The sequence below is a fragment of the Ambystoma mexicanum genome, chromosome 3q (genome assembly GCF_040938575.1).
Source record: "Ambystoma mexicanum isolate Mex_15411 chromosome 3q, UKY_AmexF1_1, whole genome shotgun sequence".
NCBI lineage: Eukaryota > Metazoa > Chordata > Amphibia > Caudata > Ambystomatidae > Ambystoma > Ambystoma mexicanum.
This window is the reverse complement of record NC_090926.1, coordinates 1249063941-1249082149: the sequence shown is the minus strand read 5'-3', so window position 1 is coordinate 1249082149 and position 18209 is coordinate 1249063941. Positions and strand designations below refer to the sequence as shown.

Below are 18209 nucleotides of genomic sequence, written 5' to 3'. Positions count from 1 at the left end.
CACTGAGCTCTCACAAACCCTTAGGGACATGCATGGACGTGAGCAGGCAGAGACATCATCCGTTGCAAGTTCCGTCCAGGGCAGCCCCCAACGTAGATCTGGGAGGACCCGGCGCTCCACAGGCAGGGGTGCCCCTGATACCCGGAGAGGAGGCTTGCAATAGCGTCTGCCCACTGACAATGAGCGTCATTGGACACTGGTGTTCGGGGGGGAGGTAGGAGGGTGGAGGGGGTGTGTTGGGCTTCTTTGGGTGGCGGGTCGATTGGGTGTGTAATGTCTTTTCACATCTGCAATACAATTCTTCATATTCATCCTATGAGATGTGTGGACATTGATCTCTGTGTACGAGGCCTATCTTGGCGTACAGTCCATATTGTGCATGTTCCAGACACACACAGTGCCACAAGTCCCGTGTCCATGTAACAGCCACCAGGCGTGAGTGCTAGAAGCATGCATCTATGAGATTCTGCCGTAATTCACGGGCCTCCTGTGCCTCGCGGACCCCTTGAGGTGCTGCCACATCCCCACCCTCATCATGACCATCTTCAGGTGCTAGCAGTTCTGCGTCGGGGGGCATGGCCACATTCCTACGTACGCACATGTTGTGTAGCATTACACATGCCATGACCATCTTTGCCATCTTCTCATAGCGGTACAGGAGTGCCCCGCCAGACCTGCTGAGGCAGCGGAAACGAGCCTTCAGTAGGCCGAATGTCTGTTCTATGACCACACGGGTACGTGAGTGGGCATGGTTGTAGTCCTCCTCATGCTGGTCCTGTGGGTTCCGGATTGGTGTAAGGAGCCATCTCTTCAGTGGATACCCGCAATCACCTGTATGTGGACAAGAATGGATGTTTGTGGAATGTCATTGCTACGTACGCACCCCCCCCACTTCCTGCCAGGTCATTCACGCATCACCTACCCCACATACTCATGCATTAAATGAGACTCACCGAGTAGCCAGGATCGGCGCCCTGCGTGTCGCTCCATGTAGCGTGGTATTCTAGAGTTCCGCAAGACCATAGAATCATGTGTTGATCCCGGAAATCGGGCAGAACAATGTGTAAAGATCCTGTTGGAGTCACACACCATTTGCACATTGATAGAATGATATTGTTTGCGGTTGCGGTACTGGGCCTCCATGGCATGTGGGACAACCAATTCCACATGGGTGCAGTCGATGGCACCAATGCAACCCGGTATGCCGCCAAGTGCATGGAATCCCACTTTTGTGTTTGTAAGCTCCTGCTCCGAGCGTGGTAAAGTGATGTAGTCGTCTGAGTGCTTCAGGAGGGCATCAAGCACTTGGAATAGTGTCCGTGAGAATAGTGGCTGTGAAATGCCATGCAACTGTCCGACTGTGTGCTGGTAGGTGCCTGTGGCCAGGAAGTGGAGTACAGACACCACCTTCAGTAGGGGTGGGATTGCGGTTGGGCTATCTATCATGTTGACAAGGTCAGCGTGTGTCATGTCGTCAATGGCGGTTATGGTGTCCCGGTCCAAACGGTAGAGGGTGTGGATCTGCTCAGCTGTGAGGTTGAACGGATTAGCTCGGAGACGTGGGATTGCGGGCTGTCTGCGTGGTGGTAGTGGCTGTGCTGGTGGGGCTTGCTGGCCATGCCTTGCCCTCCTCCTCCTCCTCCTCCTGCGTCTCCTCTGTGCGGCCGGTTGTTGTAGTAGTTGGCGTTCGTCTTCTTCTTGAAGTTGGAGTACTTGCAGTGCAATCAGGTCCCCCAGGCCCAACATCGCTAGTCCTGCCGGTAGCATTCTGGACTGGGTGTGGTTGGGGGAGGGGGTTGGGTGTGCAATTTATGTGTTTTCAGGCTGTATAGCCTTCACCTGTGGTGATTCATTCCACCTGTGTCAGCTGCTATGCCTTTCGTGCGAGCACGTCCCGCACACGACGCTGCAATTCGACGCATGGCATCTTGCATTTGCAATCATGTTCTTAATCCCGATGGCTGTGGAATATTGGTTTATATGTTAATTCTGCTATGGTCCCCTTGTTGCACATCCTATATTTGCATTCGCGAGCAGACTTGTGAAGGGTCAGTGGAATGTAGTGCTCGATCAACGGTGGACCCTCATGCAGCACTGTACCGACGTTCACCGACGGCGGGGAGTCCCATCAGTGATTGAGGCCAGTTACCATTTTCACACACAGCCGCACTGCATAGATGTATTTGTGAATACAAGCGTTCACAGATGCCTTTTCAACGTGATGTTGCAAATGAGGAATTCGAAGGACAGCGCTTTCGGTTTTCAACTAGCGGCGTGGAGACGCCCACAGGTCTGACTGGAAATGTAACGTTCTATTGTTGAATGTCCTTGGGACAGGGCACATGGCGGGAATGCAATAATTGATATGGTTTGAATGGGATGCGCCATAGCGTAGTGGACGAAAAGGCAGGACGTTCCCAAATACATGTGAGTTCACTACACAAGGAATCCGGGCAGGAGCACAGTGGATTTTGAAGGCTGCATTACGCACAGACTCAATGGAAATTTCGAATGTTATGTGAGTGAATATTCAGGCGTTTTCATAACGGGATGAGGGAATGATGAATGGATGCATGGAAAGATGATTTAATTGGGAGTCTGCCATGTACATGCCTATTTGGAATCTGTCCCCTTCCCCTGCGCTATGTGATGCAAGGCTGCCATAGTGGGACCATCGTCTGTCTGCCCTTGTTGAACCCTCCCTGTCTCGACGCGCCTTCAATCACTTGTGTCTATGCACGTTGATGATCCCATCTGATGGATCCTGTTCTGACAGGCGCATGCACACAGACACTCGTTTGAAATGGTGTATTCACCTCGATTTGTGTCGTAATGATTCGCAAGTGATTTTTGGGTGCAATTGATCCTTATGAGTGGGCTAGCATGCATATGGTTGTAGGTTTGGTGTGTTGAATGAAGTGAGTAATGCATCTGGAGTTCGGATGCCCATACTATCATTTTTTACATTTGGGTGACAGGTATCTCCTCCCCTTCTGCCGCTGCCACCTGTACGCCACTCCTGCAGATGGCTTCTACAGTCGACACCTGCAGCTTCGAGTTAATCAGTGGAGCACCATTACGATCTTATGGGACGATCGCCAATGGCCCACATGCCCTTACGCAGTACTAGTGGCTAGGTGCAGCATACCTAGCTTCCAGCTGGACTAGTGCCTACTTCATGGGACGGCCCTGCGGTCCTAGGCGCTTCCATGTTGCCTTTTTGGACGTTGATGTAGCCCCTGTGTGCCATGAAGGTACAGGGCGTCACACATGGGGTAGCTGGTCATTTATTGCGGATGCAGCCCACAGTAATGCTGATCATTTGTGAGTTAATGTTCAAATGGCTGTATGGGCTTGGTGATTTTGATGTGCATTAAATTTATATTCTGATATTAACCGTGTAGCGTTATTCTTTGCTAGTAATGTGGCATATTCCGATTTGTGGCGCGATGTATTGTGAGGTGTTCTGCATTGGGTTCCGGCTTCTGGGTACAGTTGTGTGGTACGTGCTTATGCTGATGGTTGGTTTGACTACTGGCATGTGTACAGGGCTGGTGCAGTCTCCCTCAGGTTACTGCTTTGGATGTTGATTTACACTGGTGGCAAGCGATGGGGGACTGTTGTTGTTTTGTGTCATGGAATTTTCAGTTCATTTTGGTGTACTTGCACCTTCAGATGCCTGTGCTGCATCAGTACGGCAATGGTGTGTTGCCAATTGTGGATGGCCACTCACAGGGCACTTGGGGCCCCTGCATGCATTTGTTCGTTGGCATGCATGGGTGACTTGTACATTTCACTGGTTGCATGGTGTGACTGCATTGCGCATACGAGGAGTTGTGCAATGTGGCCAGGGTGTGGAGTACAGGCACTCAGTAGGGCCATTACGGTTGGTTCGCGATGCCGTAGTTCTCGCCATGGCGGAATGGTACTTTCCGCCATGCTTGATGGCGTTAGGTGAATGTCCGCTGGGGTCAGCAGTCGCGTACCGTTGCGCCATGGCGGATATTGCGGTTTTGCACGGCGCGCGTGCGCGTACTTGGTGCAGTTAGCGTTGGCATTCGCTACGGTGTCGCTAATGGCTTCGTACTTTACAGTGACGGGTCATGATCGCAACCGGCGGTATTCGATGGCGGTATTACATTTCCGCCATCGTTTTTCGTGTTCCGCCAGGGTCGTAATGAGGGCCCATGTGCTTAATCCCCTTGGTTACAGGAATGCACCCAAAGGTGATTGGCCGGCTTTCTGTCCTTGGAAGACAGCCACCCTGCTGTGTGATTGACAGCTAGGCTGGAATGAATGGGAGAAACCTGCATAAAAGACGAGGCTTTTAGGCTTGGAGTGCAGAGTCGGCCACTGGATGAAGGAATCCGAAGAAGAACTTGGAACAGACCCCTGCTGCAACTCCTGGACTGTTGGTTTGCCCGGTGAAGCCCTGCTACTGTGCTGAAGCTCCGAATTTGTTTCAACTAGAGAAGCCCTGCAAGGATGACTTCTCCCCTTGGGTTGGTGAGACCAATCGACCCCAACTGAAGTCGTCTGGACATCCTCTCGGAGCTGGCTGTACTTCCATTGATGCTGCAGGAACCAAAGTGCCAGGGAGAGGAACACCAGATCGAGTACATCGATTTTAAGTTTGGACCCGAACCTCAGGAAGATCCTTCAGACTCCCTTGAAGCAGGACTGGCCAAGCCTGAGCCACCTCAACAGAGTGCTGGACCCCAGATGCAAGGAAAGTTCCGAGTGGTATACGAGAGACCGCAGTGGTGCTATTTGCTATAGACACAAGGAGCTGAATTGAAGTTTGCCCATGGCTGCCGCCAACCTTCAAATTGTAGTGCAGGAGTCCCCAGACGTCCACCCTCTTGTCCCCACGACTGAGGCCCAGGAACAACAATATCTGGAGAGCTACACAGAAACAGAAGCCAGTTGGAACCATTTATTCTAACCAACGGTACTGTAAAGTTAAGAGGACTTACCTCCTGTTGTGTAGCCTTACTTGTTCTCAGTTGAGACTTGTGTTGGTTGCCAGTACACATTTGCTTGCAGCTTTGCCCCTCACATGCCTACCAGCTTGTGGCCCTTCAAGTGATTTTATTTCTACAAGCGTTTCTAAAAACATTGTGCACGACTTTTACTTACCTGCAAGAAGATCTTCAGCTCCCCAAGACTTTGCTCAACTAACATTGGCTGTCCTGGCTCCCTGAGAACTTCTTACCTCTGACTTTGTGCTTTTGCCTTTCCCCCAGGAAAGGGTTAATTTACTTTGCATTGGAGGGTTCAAAGAGTACTTACCAGTTTAGGAATTATTTGTTAAGCGTTGTTTTATTCCCCTATCTAACCTTTGCACCAAACTCAGTATTGCTCTAAATGTACCAGTGACACATCAATGTCCACAGTGTCCTAGCTATTTAAGTCACATGAGGGTGTAGGAAGTGTCTGTGTGCCATCCCCAATGGGTATCATTTAGAGAAACAGAGTGTGTTTTGAAGTGTATTTTGAAGTGTTACATGTCTTGCTCCCTTCTGAAGAAGGCTTATATAACTGACTGTGAAATAAATTAATAATTGTTTAATCAAGAAACCTTGAGTATAAGAGTTTCTTTGAATACTTGTCACTGTGAATCTCTGTGTAAAAGCCCTACTGATCACATTGACCCCTCTTGAGATAAGCCTGGCTGCTCAGCTACACTACCAACCTGTGTAGTACAGACGTATAACAAAGGTTGGATTACCGATTGCCGGGAGGACATGGTTGCTGTAGTCTCACAAAGGGTACTGCACACAATCTTGCCTAACATGCACCCTGTCTCTGGCCAGGCTCTAACCAGTCAGGTGGTGGGACTCTCCTACTAGCCGTGATCGAATGAAATGAAAACTTATAAACACAATCCATGTGCAGCAATTACTAAGCTTGGTATTTCCCTGGCAGTCTCCCATCAGTAAACCAACCAAGGCTGATCCTGCTTAGCTTCACGGACCACAGGGTCGAGCCCATCCAGGCTGTAAAGCCAAATACAATCACTGCTTCACCCTAGCACCCCGAGTGGGAAAGGCAGATGTGAAAACTGTGCTGTTGAGGTGTGCAGGTCAGAAGTACCCAGTTCTTGAGTGCCAATCTGCTTTCTACAGGCATGGCAGGAGAAACTTGGCAGTGTGTTATCCATAGGGAAGGGCCTAAGATCTGATATACTACAGCTCTTTGCGTCTGGTTAGCCCCTGATGTGGGAGAGGGTGACAGGGCTAAAGAGGAAAGCTTAGTCGTGGCGAGCACTTGTTAACGGCAAACTCTTACCCGGGTCGCGTCCCTTGCCAGGTGAGCATCACAGTTCATGACTTTCAGGTCCTTTAGCTCCAGTCGCAGGCGCAAGATCTCGGCCTCTATCTGGTCCAACTGTGTCTGGAAGGAGAGGCTCTCCTCCTGCATGGAAAAGAACAAAGCAGTTAGAGAACCTGCAGTGGAGAGTCTGGGGGACTGTGGGAAGCACCCAAGGGCTGAAGAAGAGCTCAGACCAAGAGTGGAAAAGAGGTGCGAGAGAGAGAGAGAGACAGAGAGTGCGAGAGGGTCCATCTCGGGCCGAAAAAGAGCCATGACAGACTAAGACCGAACGAGGAGAAGAAGAGCTGAGCCTGAGGGAACAATCTGAGGGAGAGAGATGTGACAATTAAAGATGTGACAATTAAAGGAGACTCTGAGAAGAGAAATAGATCAAATTGAGAGAGGAGACTCTGAGGACCGTGCAAGAGCAGAAAGGGTAGAGTTACAGCTGCTTCTGAGAGGAGAAAGAGAGAGTGTGAGAGAGCAAGAACAAGATAAAGTGAAAAAAGAGAGGCAGAGAGCGAGAGAGATAAATAATGAGTGAGAGTCCAAACGGGAGGGCTGCATGGACAGAGCAAGAGCTCATTCTGACAGGAGAATGGGCCAGGGAGAAGAGGAAAGACCTAAAAAAGAATATAGCAGCAGACAGAGCCCAGGCTAATTTAGTTTACTTTATTCATTTATAAAGCGCACCAAACCCTGAGGTATCTAGGCGCATAGGTTACAGAAGAGATGAAATAGGAAAAGTGAGATTCCACCCCTGAGGTGAGAAGGTGTGAGATATCAGTGCTGTGTAGGGCAGATGGAACTAGGCCCTTCTTAGCACCACACTGAAACCGGTTTCTGTATGGCCAGCACATGAAGCACAGTACAGGATGCCGGCTGCACTCACCTGCATATGGGACTTGAGCTTCAAGTAGACACTCATGATGTGGTCGGCCTCCTGGGACTTCAGCGTTGCTTTCTCCAGGCGGTTCTCCAGGATTCGGAGTCTCTAAGGGTGAGGAAGGGAGTGGTGAGTACTGCACTGACTGAATGGCTGCATGGGAAGGGTACAGTGTTGGTTCTCTGTGAAGCTGGGAGCAGGAAAGGTCTCTACTAACTTCAGCTCATCCAGACAGCACTTTATGTGTCCAAGCACCCCACATCACTGCCTATTAATTCTTCCAAGTACCCCACCTAACTCAAAGATTCCCCTCCACTGCTTCCTAAACAACAGGCCTGTGTTCAGCATGGCCAAAAGGAGCATCCCCAGATTAAATAAGGGTAGCAAGTGGATCATGTGTGATACATTCAACCAGTACTGCATTCTGAGTCAACATACTTCATGTAATTCGTACTTTTGCCGTTCTCATAAATGTGGGTTTGCAACTCCCAAAATAAAAGGTGCTACAATCTAAATGGTGCATTTCTCAGGCCTCATTGACGGCCACATACTTAGCCTGGGACTGAAAGACATTTTCCATTTGCCCTGCTACAGTAAAGACCTGACCATCCTGGTCTCCGTCATAGACTTCAATGAGTTCAGCCCGTCCCTGGTCTCAGTCACAGAATTCCTTGAGCCGCTCCCATCCCTGGTCTCAGTCACAGGCTTCCTTGCACTCAGCACATACCAGGTTTCAGCCATAGACTTCCTTGAGCTCCTCCCCTCCCTGGGTTCAGCCATAGACTTTCTGAGCCCCGCCCATCCCCGGTCTCCTTCATAGACTTCCTTGCGTTTATCCCATCCCAAGTCTCAGTCACAGACCTCCTTGAGCGCTCCCCTTCCCTGGTCGCAGTTGCAGACTTCCTTGAGCCCTGCCCATCCCCGGTCACCGTCATAGACTTCCTTGAGTTCAGCCCATACCTGGTCCCGGTAAATGACTTCCTTGAGCCCCTCGCATCCCTGTTCCCAGTCAGACTTCCTTGAGCTGCTCCCATCCCTGGTCTCAGTCACAGTCTTCCTTGAACTCCTCCCCTCCCTGGGTTCAGCCATAGACTTCCTTGAGCCCTGCCCATTCCCGGTCTCCGTCATAGACTTCCTTGCGTTTATCCCATCCCAAGTCTCAGTCACAGACCTCCTTGAGCACTGTCCTTCCCTGGAAGCCATTGCATACTTCCTTGAGCCCCGCCCATCCCTGGTCTCAGTCGCAGACTTCCTTAGAAATCGCTAGCCTGCACCTAACCACTGTCATTAGGCACTGTCAACATAATAATTATCCTACCTGGTATAATCAGTATTGCATAAAAATGAAATCCAAGCTATTCAAAATTATTAAGGAACTCAACAGAGAAAAAGTTAGTCTGGGAAAGATAAGACATCTTTGTCTTGAACTTGGGGAAGGGAACCCTGAGGCCATTTTGTTGGAACTGTTTGAACTGGGGAAAGGAAGCTAAGAAAAAGCCTGGAGCTGGAGGAAGCTCAGTACTTTAGTTTGAACTCTGTTGCGTTAGTTGCTGACATCCCTTCCCATTGTTTAGCCTTAGTTGTGAGGGCAAGGATAGGTTTTGGACACAGACAGACTTTTAAGTTGAACCTAATGACAAAGACTATCCTTAGTTTATTTAGGTAGGAAAGTCCCACCTTAGTATGTGGCAAGTTAGTCCTTACACCATCCTGACATTTAAATGAATAAAGACCTTTTATTTGAACTTTGAATCTGTTGTCTGTTTCTTGCTTCATGAGGCATTCACATGTGGTGTTGATGAGTGCAGGTTGGAAGTACCTGCGTGCCGACCTGCTTTCTATGGGTTTGGCAGAGAGACTTGGGAGTATTTTATCCATAGGGAAAAGCCCAAGATCTGATTGACTCCAGATCTTTGGATAGGACTAAAGAGGAGAGATTAGTCGTGGCCAAGTTATTGTTGATGTGCTTTTGGCTAGACCTGTAGAGGGAGTCTGTGGGCCATTTGTGTGTGTAGTCTACGATCGTAGGAGATCCTAAAGGTGAATCGGTTAGTCAGGGGATGAGGGGAGTAGGTCTTATAGTGCTATACAACTGCAACCGTGCACTCCTACCACTGGCATCTTGCAGACTGGTCCCAGTTCACTATCTCCCATTACCACTGTGTCCATCACACTCTCCGTCTCAAATCGATACATTTGACCCTATCTGTAAATTGGGAAATCTTGAAACTCCACTTATCACTTCCCGCGCTTAGGGACTGGAATCCTGAAAGTAGACCGTTACAAAAGGTTAATTAATTAAAATAATAATAATTACATAGGTTACATGCTAAGGGTTATGGGAGACAAGGACATTTGGTTCAGAGGAACAGCTGCTTGAAATTTGACCCATGTCACCTTACTTAGTATGTTAATTCGCAGGATGATTAATGCTGCAAGCCTCACTCTAACATTATCAGGTGCTGTGCTCAGTGGCCTGCTGGGACTTTTGCCCATGGGGGCAAAAGCCGGCAGGGTCAGCGCACAGTGGTTGTCGAGTGCTCCTCAGGTAGTTGAGGCTATGGCGATCAGAGCAGGGGCCTGAATTCCTGCTGGTGTCTCCAAGAGCTCTACTCTGTGGACTCTCACAAGTCTGAAATTCCTCTAATTTCTGGCACACAGCCGCAGGGCAACATTAAATTCCCACTGCCCCCACATGACCCATGCACACTTATTATTCACACAAAATGCACCTTATATGGTCATGGGGTAGACAGCAAAGCTATTCTCACACGTTGCTGATATGGCACATACATGGCTAGGCCTTAAACAGCAGAGCCATCTCCTAAAGACCATTGTATATCGGACTCAACGGGGCTGAACCCACACAACCGATACAGAACAATATCCACCACAAACGTCTAATTGGCCATCTTAATCATTTCCCCCAGGTGGAACCTATTGCCTCACTCCCGTATGGCGACCAACGCTTCATTCCCTCCACTTGTAGTCCGTCTTTGTCTACTACCCATGTCTCCCCAGCTAAACGTCTCACCGATAAAATCTCCCACTACTTTACACTAGATAAACAAAACCATCACACACGGCCAATGCAAGACTTGCCATTATCACATGGACATTAATCTATGACTACGTTCTTCTGTCTAGCTGCAGGAAGCTTCACTGTTGCCTATCATATCTTGGGGTCTCCCCTTGGGATAACATATTACAAAATGTCCCCAGCAATGCCATAGAAGCAGAACAGCACTCAGGTTTGGAGTTCTTCTGACATGCACCCATAAACACTGTAGGCCTTGAATCTGCCTCTTCAGCTATCCCACTAACTTCCCTCAGCCATCTTTTCTTAGAGTCATGTGTAGGGAGGCCAACAAACTTCCCTTTACGATACATCCAATGTCGCGCTCCATGTCTGCCTTGGTACACCCTCTAAGATCTCTTCGTAACGTGGTTAGTATTTGCCCATGTTCCCTGTACGCAGTGCACCACGTGAACCCTCCCAGAGAGCTCACTGACGTGTGCATTAGCATCACACATCTTAAGCACATGCTATATATGCACTGTTCTCAAGTGTCCCATGCAAATCAAGGGACCCTCCACCGTGATTTCCACCATGCACATGCGGCCCCGAAGGATGGGCGTGTGATTGATCACAATATGTCACGCCAAGAAGGAAAAGTAAAAAGGGAGAGAAGATGGAAATGAGGATGGGAGGTGGCACTTCCCAAAGAGGACAGTGGCATGGACGGCAGCTCTCCCTTTCTCCAGGATATAACAAAGTTACTGACCCTTCAGCACTGGCATCACAATCTAGTCGAGCTTCAATTCCCTTCAAGTAAACTAAGGACCGAGAGTGGAACTCATCTGGCAATAGAGGGAATCTTCTAAGCACGTGAATCTTTCAAAAATGCAACGCTGGAGAAGAAAAGGGTCTTTTAGATTGCTCGGACTCTTACATTCCTACAAAGATATTGAAGATGGCAGCGATGCCAAAAAAGGGCACGATTGTTAGTGTAGATCCCACATGGAGGACAACCTTCTGAGTGCAGCTAAAGATAGATCACAATGATTATCAAATGCAGGCCTCGCTAGGGGAGTCCCAGTACCACCGGCAGAGCCACGTTGGAAAGGTTTTCGACCAAGAGACAAATGACTCACTAAGCAGGTGGCCAGCACCTACCTGGCCGGGCTGAAAGATCAGACCTGGCACCACCTCTGGAGTAAGGGAATACTGCCTAGTTCCTCCCCACGCTTGCAGCATGCAGTACAGGAAGCTCAGATGCCACTGTAGAGTGGAGACCATTGTCAGCAACCACACAGCCCTAGAGAACGTGCACATGCCTAACTTAGAGATCAGTATAGGTATTCTAGGATTTTCTGAGGAGTTAACATTTGCAATGTGTGCAGAGCTATTTGTCCTATGTTGTGAAGGCCTTAGTGTGCAGAGGTGCCTTTCCTAGGCTGTGATGCCTTCTGTCTGCACAGGGGTCAGGTAAAGGCTGCAACGGCCATGGCCTTCACAGCCTGAGCGTGCACACATGTACGCGCAAAGGTCGATGTGGTAATCTGTGAAGTATCTGAGTCATAAGCGCTCTACAATATAATCTAGACCCCCACTCTTCTCTGAAATTTAAAATCAGGAATGCAAAAGAAGCGGCCTATGCCCTCAGATTTCAGCCATCTCCTCCGATAGGTTGATTTCCCATCGCAGCCCATATGTGGGTTTTGAGAGCTGTTTCTTTGAAGGCAATGGACGCAGGGCAGGACCATTCAGTCTCCCTGGGATCGCTTTTCAATTGGAAAGCCTATGTAGCACAACATTTCATGTCTGGCTAGATCACAGGGAAGAAGGAGAAGAAGGAGAAGAAGGCGAAGAAGAAGAAGAAGATTGATTGTCACGCCTGCGCAGTGACCTCCTGTCCCACATAGAGATGCAGAACAAATTTGGGTACAAAACAGTAAACATGAAGTGATTATTGTAGTTTCAGCAGAAGGGGAGCAGAAGTATAGCACCCAAACCTGCTGGGGTGAGTCTTCGTTTCCAGCTACTTCGCTCTGTGAAAACAAGGCAAATTGTGAGAAATACTTATGCAAACCCCCTGGGCTGTGGAACCTGCACCCGGTTACACTCTAGAGCCCTCATTCTCTGCAGTGCTGACTGCACATGGGTGCCACTCCAAGTAGCACACTGGGAGCGGTGGTGTCAGGAACCCCTGCTTTACAAAGTGGGCATACCAAGAGGGCATCATTCTGAGCACTGCCAGCCTCCTTGGCCGATCACCCCTTGCAATTCCCTCTGCAGTCATCATTTCCAGGGCAGAGGAGTGCATTCAATCCTTCGTCTCTACCGGAAGCACTTGGACAGCTTTAACCTCTGCCCGCCTGTACATGTTCCAGAGGATGGCTTGGCATACTGCTCTAGAAGGTGGGATGCTACCACCCCGACATTTCCTCTCACCTGGGTCCCTCTGTGAGAGGGCTGGAGCCAGCCTGCCCTGGGAAAGAAACCTAAAGAGTGTGTGCCCTGGTATATAGGAGGGGGTGAGGGTGTATACCCTAGTACCTGCCCTCCCCTTGAACTGCTAGCATGAGCTATAGATGGTATCCGCCCGGGTACAATCCCTCCCCTGGATGCGTTTGTTGTAGGAGGGACAGGAGGTGTTTGCCCTGGTATTTCCCCTCTTCTGGCTCTGTTTATAGGAGGGGCAGGCAGTGTCTACCCTGGTACTTCCCCTCTTCTGGCTCTGTTTGTAGGAGGGGCAGGCGGTGTCTGCCCTGGTACTTCCCTTCTTCTGGCTCTGTTTGTAGGAGGGGCTGGAGGTGTCTGCCCTGGTACTTCCCCTCTTCTGGCTCTGTTTGTAGGAGGGACAGGAGGTGCCTGCCCTGGTACTTCCCCTCTTCTGGCTCTGTTTATAGGAGTGGCAGGCAGTGTCTACCCTGGTACTTCCCCCTCTTCTGGCTCTGTTTATAGGAGGGGCCGACAGTGTCTACCCTGGTACTTCCCCTCTTCTGGCTCTGTTTGTAGGAGGGACAGGAGGCGTCTTCCCTGGTACTTCCCCCTCTTCTGGCTCTGTTTATAGGAGGGACAGGCAGTGTCTACCCTGGTACTTCCCCTCTTCTGGCTCTGTTTATAGGAGGGACAGGTGGTGTCTGCCCTGGTACTTCCCCTCTTCTAGCTCTTCTTATAGGGGGTACAGGAGGTGTCTGCCCTGGTACTTCCCCTCTTCTGGCTCTGTTTATAGGAGGGACAGGCAGTGTCTACCCTAGTACTTCCCCTCTTCTGGCTCTGTTTATAGGAGGGACAGGCAGTGTCTACCCTGGTACTTCCCCTCTTCTGGCTCTGTTTGTAGGAGGGACAGGAAGTGTCTTCCCTGGTACATCCCCTCTTCTGGCTGTTTGCAGACAGGATGGGGGTGATTGCCTTGGTAATGTCCCACATGTGTGTCTGCAGGGGGGACAGGAGGTCTCTGCCCTAGCACTTCCCTTCTTCTTGCTCTGTGTGTAGGAGGGACAGGTGGTTTCTGCCCTGGTTCTTCCCCTCTTCTAGCTCTGTTTATAGGGGGTACAGGAGATGTCTGCCCTGGTACTTCCTCTCTTTTGGATGTTTGCAGAAAGGATGGGGGTGACTGCCCTGATAGTTCCTCTCTTCTGGCTCTGTTTGTAGGAGGGACAGGAGATGTCTGCCCTGGTACTTCCCCTCTTCTGGACGTTTGCAAAAAGGATGGGGGTGACTGCCCTGGTAGTTCCCCTCTTCTGGCTCTGTTTGTAGGAGGGACAGGCGGTGTCTGCCCTGGTACTTCCCCTCTTCTAGCTCTTTTTATACAGGGTACAGGAGAAGTCTACCCTGGTACTTCCCCTCTTCTGGACGTTTGCAGAAAGGATGGGGGTGACTGCCCTGGTAGATCCCCTCTTCTGGCTCTGTTTGTAGGAGGGACATGAGATGTCTGCCCTGGTAATTCCCCTCTTCTGGATGTTTGCAGAAAAGATGGGGGTGACTGCCCTGGTAGTTCCCCTCTTCTGGCTCTGTTTGTAGGAGGGACAGGCGGTGTCTGCCCTGGTACTTCCCCTCTTTTAGCTCTGTTTATAGTGGGTACAGGAGATGTCTACCCTGGTACTTCCCCTCTTCTGGGTGTTTGCAGAAAGGATGGGATTGACTGCCCTGGTAGTTCCCCTCTTCTGGCTCGGTTTGTAGGAGGGACAGGAAGTGTCTGCCCTGGTACTTCCCCTCTTCTGGATGTTTGCAGAAAGGATGGGGGTGACTGCCCTGGTAGTTCCCTATCTCTAGGTCTATTTGTAGAAGAGACAGGGGATATCCACCCTATTACTTCCCCTTCCCATGTGCCTGTGTGTGTGGGTTCTTACTTGGTACTCACCTCCACCCCCCCGACCCTGAGCCTGGTTGAGGGAGGGACAGAATATGTCCATCCTGGTAGTTCTTCTCGCCTAGGCCTGCCTGTAGGAGGGATAGAGGGTGTGAACCCTGGTCATTCCATTCTTCTATGTCTGTTTGTAAGGGGGTATGGCATGACTGTAGGACCTGCATGTAGGGGGGTTAAAGGGTCTCAACTAACACACTTATTATGGCCTGGGCCATTCTGTGGGAGGTGTGAGGGAGGGCGAGTGGGTGCCCTTGCACTTCCATTTGTGGGAGAGATCGAGTGTGCCTGCCCTGAGCCTGTCTGTGTAAGGAACTGAGTGTGTATGAACTGGTACTCTTTCCATCCTGGGCCTATTTGCAATAGGGATCGAGGTATCTGCCACAGTTAGTTTCCTCCCTCCTGGCTGGGCCTGCCATCTGGAAGAGATATAGGCATCCATTCCAGTTCATTTCTATACACTAGGTGTGCCTGTAGGAGGTATATAGGGTGTGCACCCTGGTACTGCCCCTCACCTAGGACTGTCTATACGACGGATAGAAGGTGGGCACCCTGGTACTAGCCACACCCCGCACCTAGACTTGTAGGAGGAGGACGGATAGAGGGTAGGCACAATGGTGCTTCCCCTCCCAAGGCACTGTTTGTAGGAGGGACAGAGGTTTCGATCTGGTAAACGTGGGCTTTTCTGTAGGAGGGGTAGAGGGTGTACACCCTGCTACTAACCATCACCTAGGACTGTCTATATGACAGATAGAGGGTGTACACCCTGGTACCCCCCTTCACCTAGACTTGTAGTAGGACAGATAGAGGGTTTACACCCTGGTACTCCCTCCCCCTCACCTAGACCTGTAATAGGACGCATAGAGAGTGGGCACACTGGTACTCCCCCCTCCCTTAGACTTGTAGTAGGATGGATAGAGGGGGTACACCCTAGTGCTTCCCCTCCCAAGGCACTGTTTGTAGGAGGGAAGAGTTTTTGATCATCTGGTAAACGTGTGGATCTCTGTGTGGTAGAGGGTGGTAGAGGGTGTGCACCCTAGTACTTCCCCTCACGTAGGACTGTTTGAAGTCAGATAAGGGGTGGGCACACTGGTTCTTCCCTTACCAAGGCCATGCTTGTAGAGATATAGGTTTCTGTCCTGGTAATTTTGCACCTTTCTGTAGGAGGGGTAGAGGATGTACGCCCTGGTTTTTCCCCCTCGCTATGGACTGTCTGTAGAACAGCAGAGTTGATGCACCCCTATGTAGGAGGGATTACGGGTGTGCACCCTGACACTTTCCCTCCTACAAACAGGGCCTGGGAAAGGTAAGAGGTTTCCATCCTGCGTGTGACATGGATAGAGTGTCCCCCCCGACACCCCCAAGTGTTGTGTCGCCTGGAACTGCCTGGGTGGGAAGGTTCTGCCCTGGGTTAGGGTCCCCAATGCCTGTCGTGGTCGAGGGCAGCTAGATATGATGTCTCTTGGGCCTCCCTGTGGGATGGTCAGAGGATTTACGCTCTGGAGATTCATCTCCAAGAGTCTGCCTGTTCAAAGTGCCCTCACTGGTATTTCCACTATTCTTCTAATCCTCCCTCTGGTTCTGGGAAAGGGACATTAGCTGAATGCACAGCAGCTGGCATTGGTACTCTCACCTGAGCTTCCTCTGCACTCCCCTCATCCGTGGTCTGCAGACTGAGGGCCTCCTGAAGCTTCTGTCCATACTGGAGCTTCACCTCCTCAAGGCGCTTCTTCCTCTGCTCCGTCTGGTGCTTCAGGGCATTTAGCCTTTTGAGTTTATCACACACTTTTTGATCAACAATCTCAATGGCAGCCTTTCGGGGAGAAAAAAAAGGTAATTAAATGGAGAAGAGCACAAGTTCACACAGAGGCAAACCAGTAAGGAGGCCTGAGAAATGGAGGACAATATGGCAAGGATTTTAATGGCAGAGTAGAAAGCTGCTTGCAAAGGGAGACGACCCATGGGAATCCAGTCTCACCCCTAAGAGTCAGAAACAAGCATGTTCCAGTTATCAGATTCTGGTGAAAGCCTGCTTCTCCAGGGACTTTTAATTGGGTGTCGGGACGAGTGGACCTTGCTGAGCCAAGAACATAAGAGCAAAGGGCCCCACGTGGTATGTCTGTGGGGCGGCAAGAACAGTGAAAGGCAGATAGGGGGATGGCCGTACGGAAGGTGTACAGATGGGTGGGCAGACAGAAAGAGCAACCCCGAAAGACAGCCAAATATGGATCGCCAAATTATCCAATGAATGGAGCTGGTTACTCATCCTACAGTGGCCTTGAATGCACGCCTAACATGAATGATTGCGCTCAGCAACATGCTGTCCAACCTCTCAAACCGCGCCCTGTGGTCAGCAGTGTTACTCAAAATCACTCCTCACACTCGGCAGAGGCCTTTTCAAGCCTACAAACCACACTTACCACAGTCAGTTTGTTTGGTCCTTCAAAAGCCTCACACCTTACTCTGCTCAGTATTGTCCTGGAGGTAGTGTCCCAGCAGAGTTTCTGCACTCAGGGTCAGCCGAGCACTGTTCAAACCATAAAATCCCACGTCTCAAGGTCACCAATGTCCTTGTCAAACCATATAACTTGGCTTTTCAAGATAAGTACATTCTTGTTCAAACCACCAAACCTACCTCATTAATGTAAGCAGAGCCCCATTTAAATGACCAAACCTCTCTTATCGCATTTCAGTCAGAAATATGTCTTTCTTTTCTGTTCTTTTATCTTTTTTGTGTTTTTAACTACTGTATTTGTAGATATTCTGTATCTTTATTATGTACAATTCTAAATATGCTTTTAAAAGTTGATTTTTATGTATTTTTGTAAAGGTTTTCTTTCAATTTGAAAACCAAAACAAATAAAATAAAAAAATATAATTAAAATAAAAAAAGATGTGTCTTAGCACGCCTTCCCAGTGTCCACCCTCTCAAATCTCATGCCAGGTCAGCGATGTCCCTTGTGATGAAGTCTCATGTTTCTAGTTAAAGAATGGGACCACAAAGTACATCACTAGCCTATTATGCAGGAGCAAATCTGCAGAAATAGGGACCCCCTAACCCCCCGACCAGCTCATAAAGGCCCCCATGATACTACTCATTTCCATAAACTAAGGCCACTGGAAGTACCTGTGGTTATATTACAAAAAAGCATCACTGATTCTGACAATATGAAAAATGTGTTTGCTCTGGACCATGGTTCCAGCCAAGATGTGATCCCGGGACTGCGGCTGCGGGCCCCATGGACTCAACACCCCAAAAAATGCCGCCTAGTGGAACAAAACTTGTCTCGTGCAACTAGCTTCATAGTGCAGCAGTTCCTCATTCTAGTTCACAAGCCTCCACAGCAGTAAGACGGAAGCGAGCATAGCCCTTGAAGGGCTTATCCCAAAGGAGAGAGAAAGATGGACATGTAGACAGCGAACAAGTGAAATCCACATGGCAGCCCCTCTCTATAAAAGAGTGGGACCTGGGCCTGCATTGACAGACGCTCACAAATGGAAACCAGCTGTAAGTTTTGTTCTCCAAGGTAATGACTGCCAATCACAGTGCTTCCATGACTCGGAGTACCAGCTGGAAAGTATTAGTCAACCATGATGTCAGCTGGACAACCCGCTAGAGAGTGAAAGAATACTTG

The 18209-nt window shown here is 49.7% G+C and overlaps 1 protein-coding gene across 2 annotated transcripts in view; it reads right to left on the bottom strand.

Moving 5' to 3' along the window:
• Window positions 1-18209, bottom strand: part of ODAD3 (outer dynein arm docking complex subunit 3) — a 125962-nt gene that overhangs the window by 64507 nt on the left and 43246 nt on the right. The window contains exons 4-7 of one of the 2 annotated variants that reach the window (XM_069604228.1): window positions 16208-16387; window positions 12218-12253; window positions 7208-7309; window positions 6292-6417 (exon numbers count right to left, since the gene is read on the bottom strand). In XM_069604228.1, the coding sequence (XP_069460329.1) occupies window positions 6292-6417; window positions 7208-7309; window positions 12218-12253; window positions 16208-16387 (444 nt within the window). The remainder of the gene's footprint in view (window positions 1-6291; window positions 6418-7207; window positions 7310-12217; window positions 12254-16207; window positions 16388-18209) is intronic. The other variant, XM_069604229.1, reaches the window with a different exon arrangement.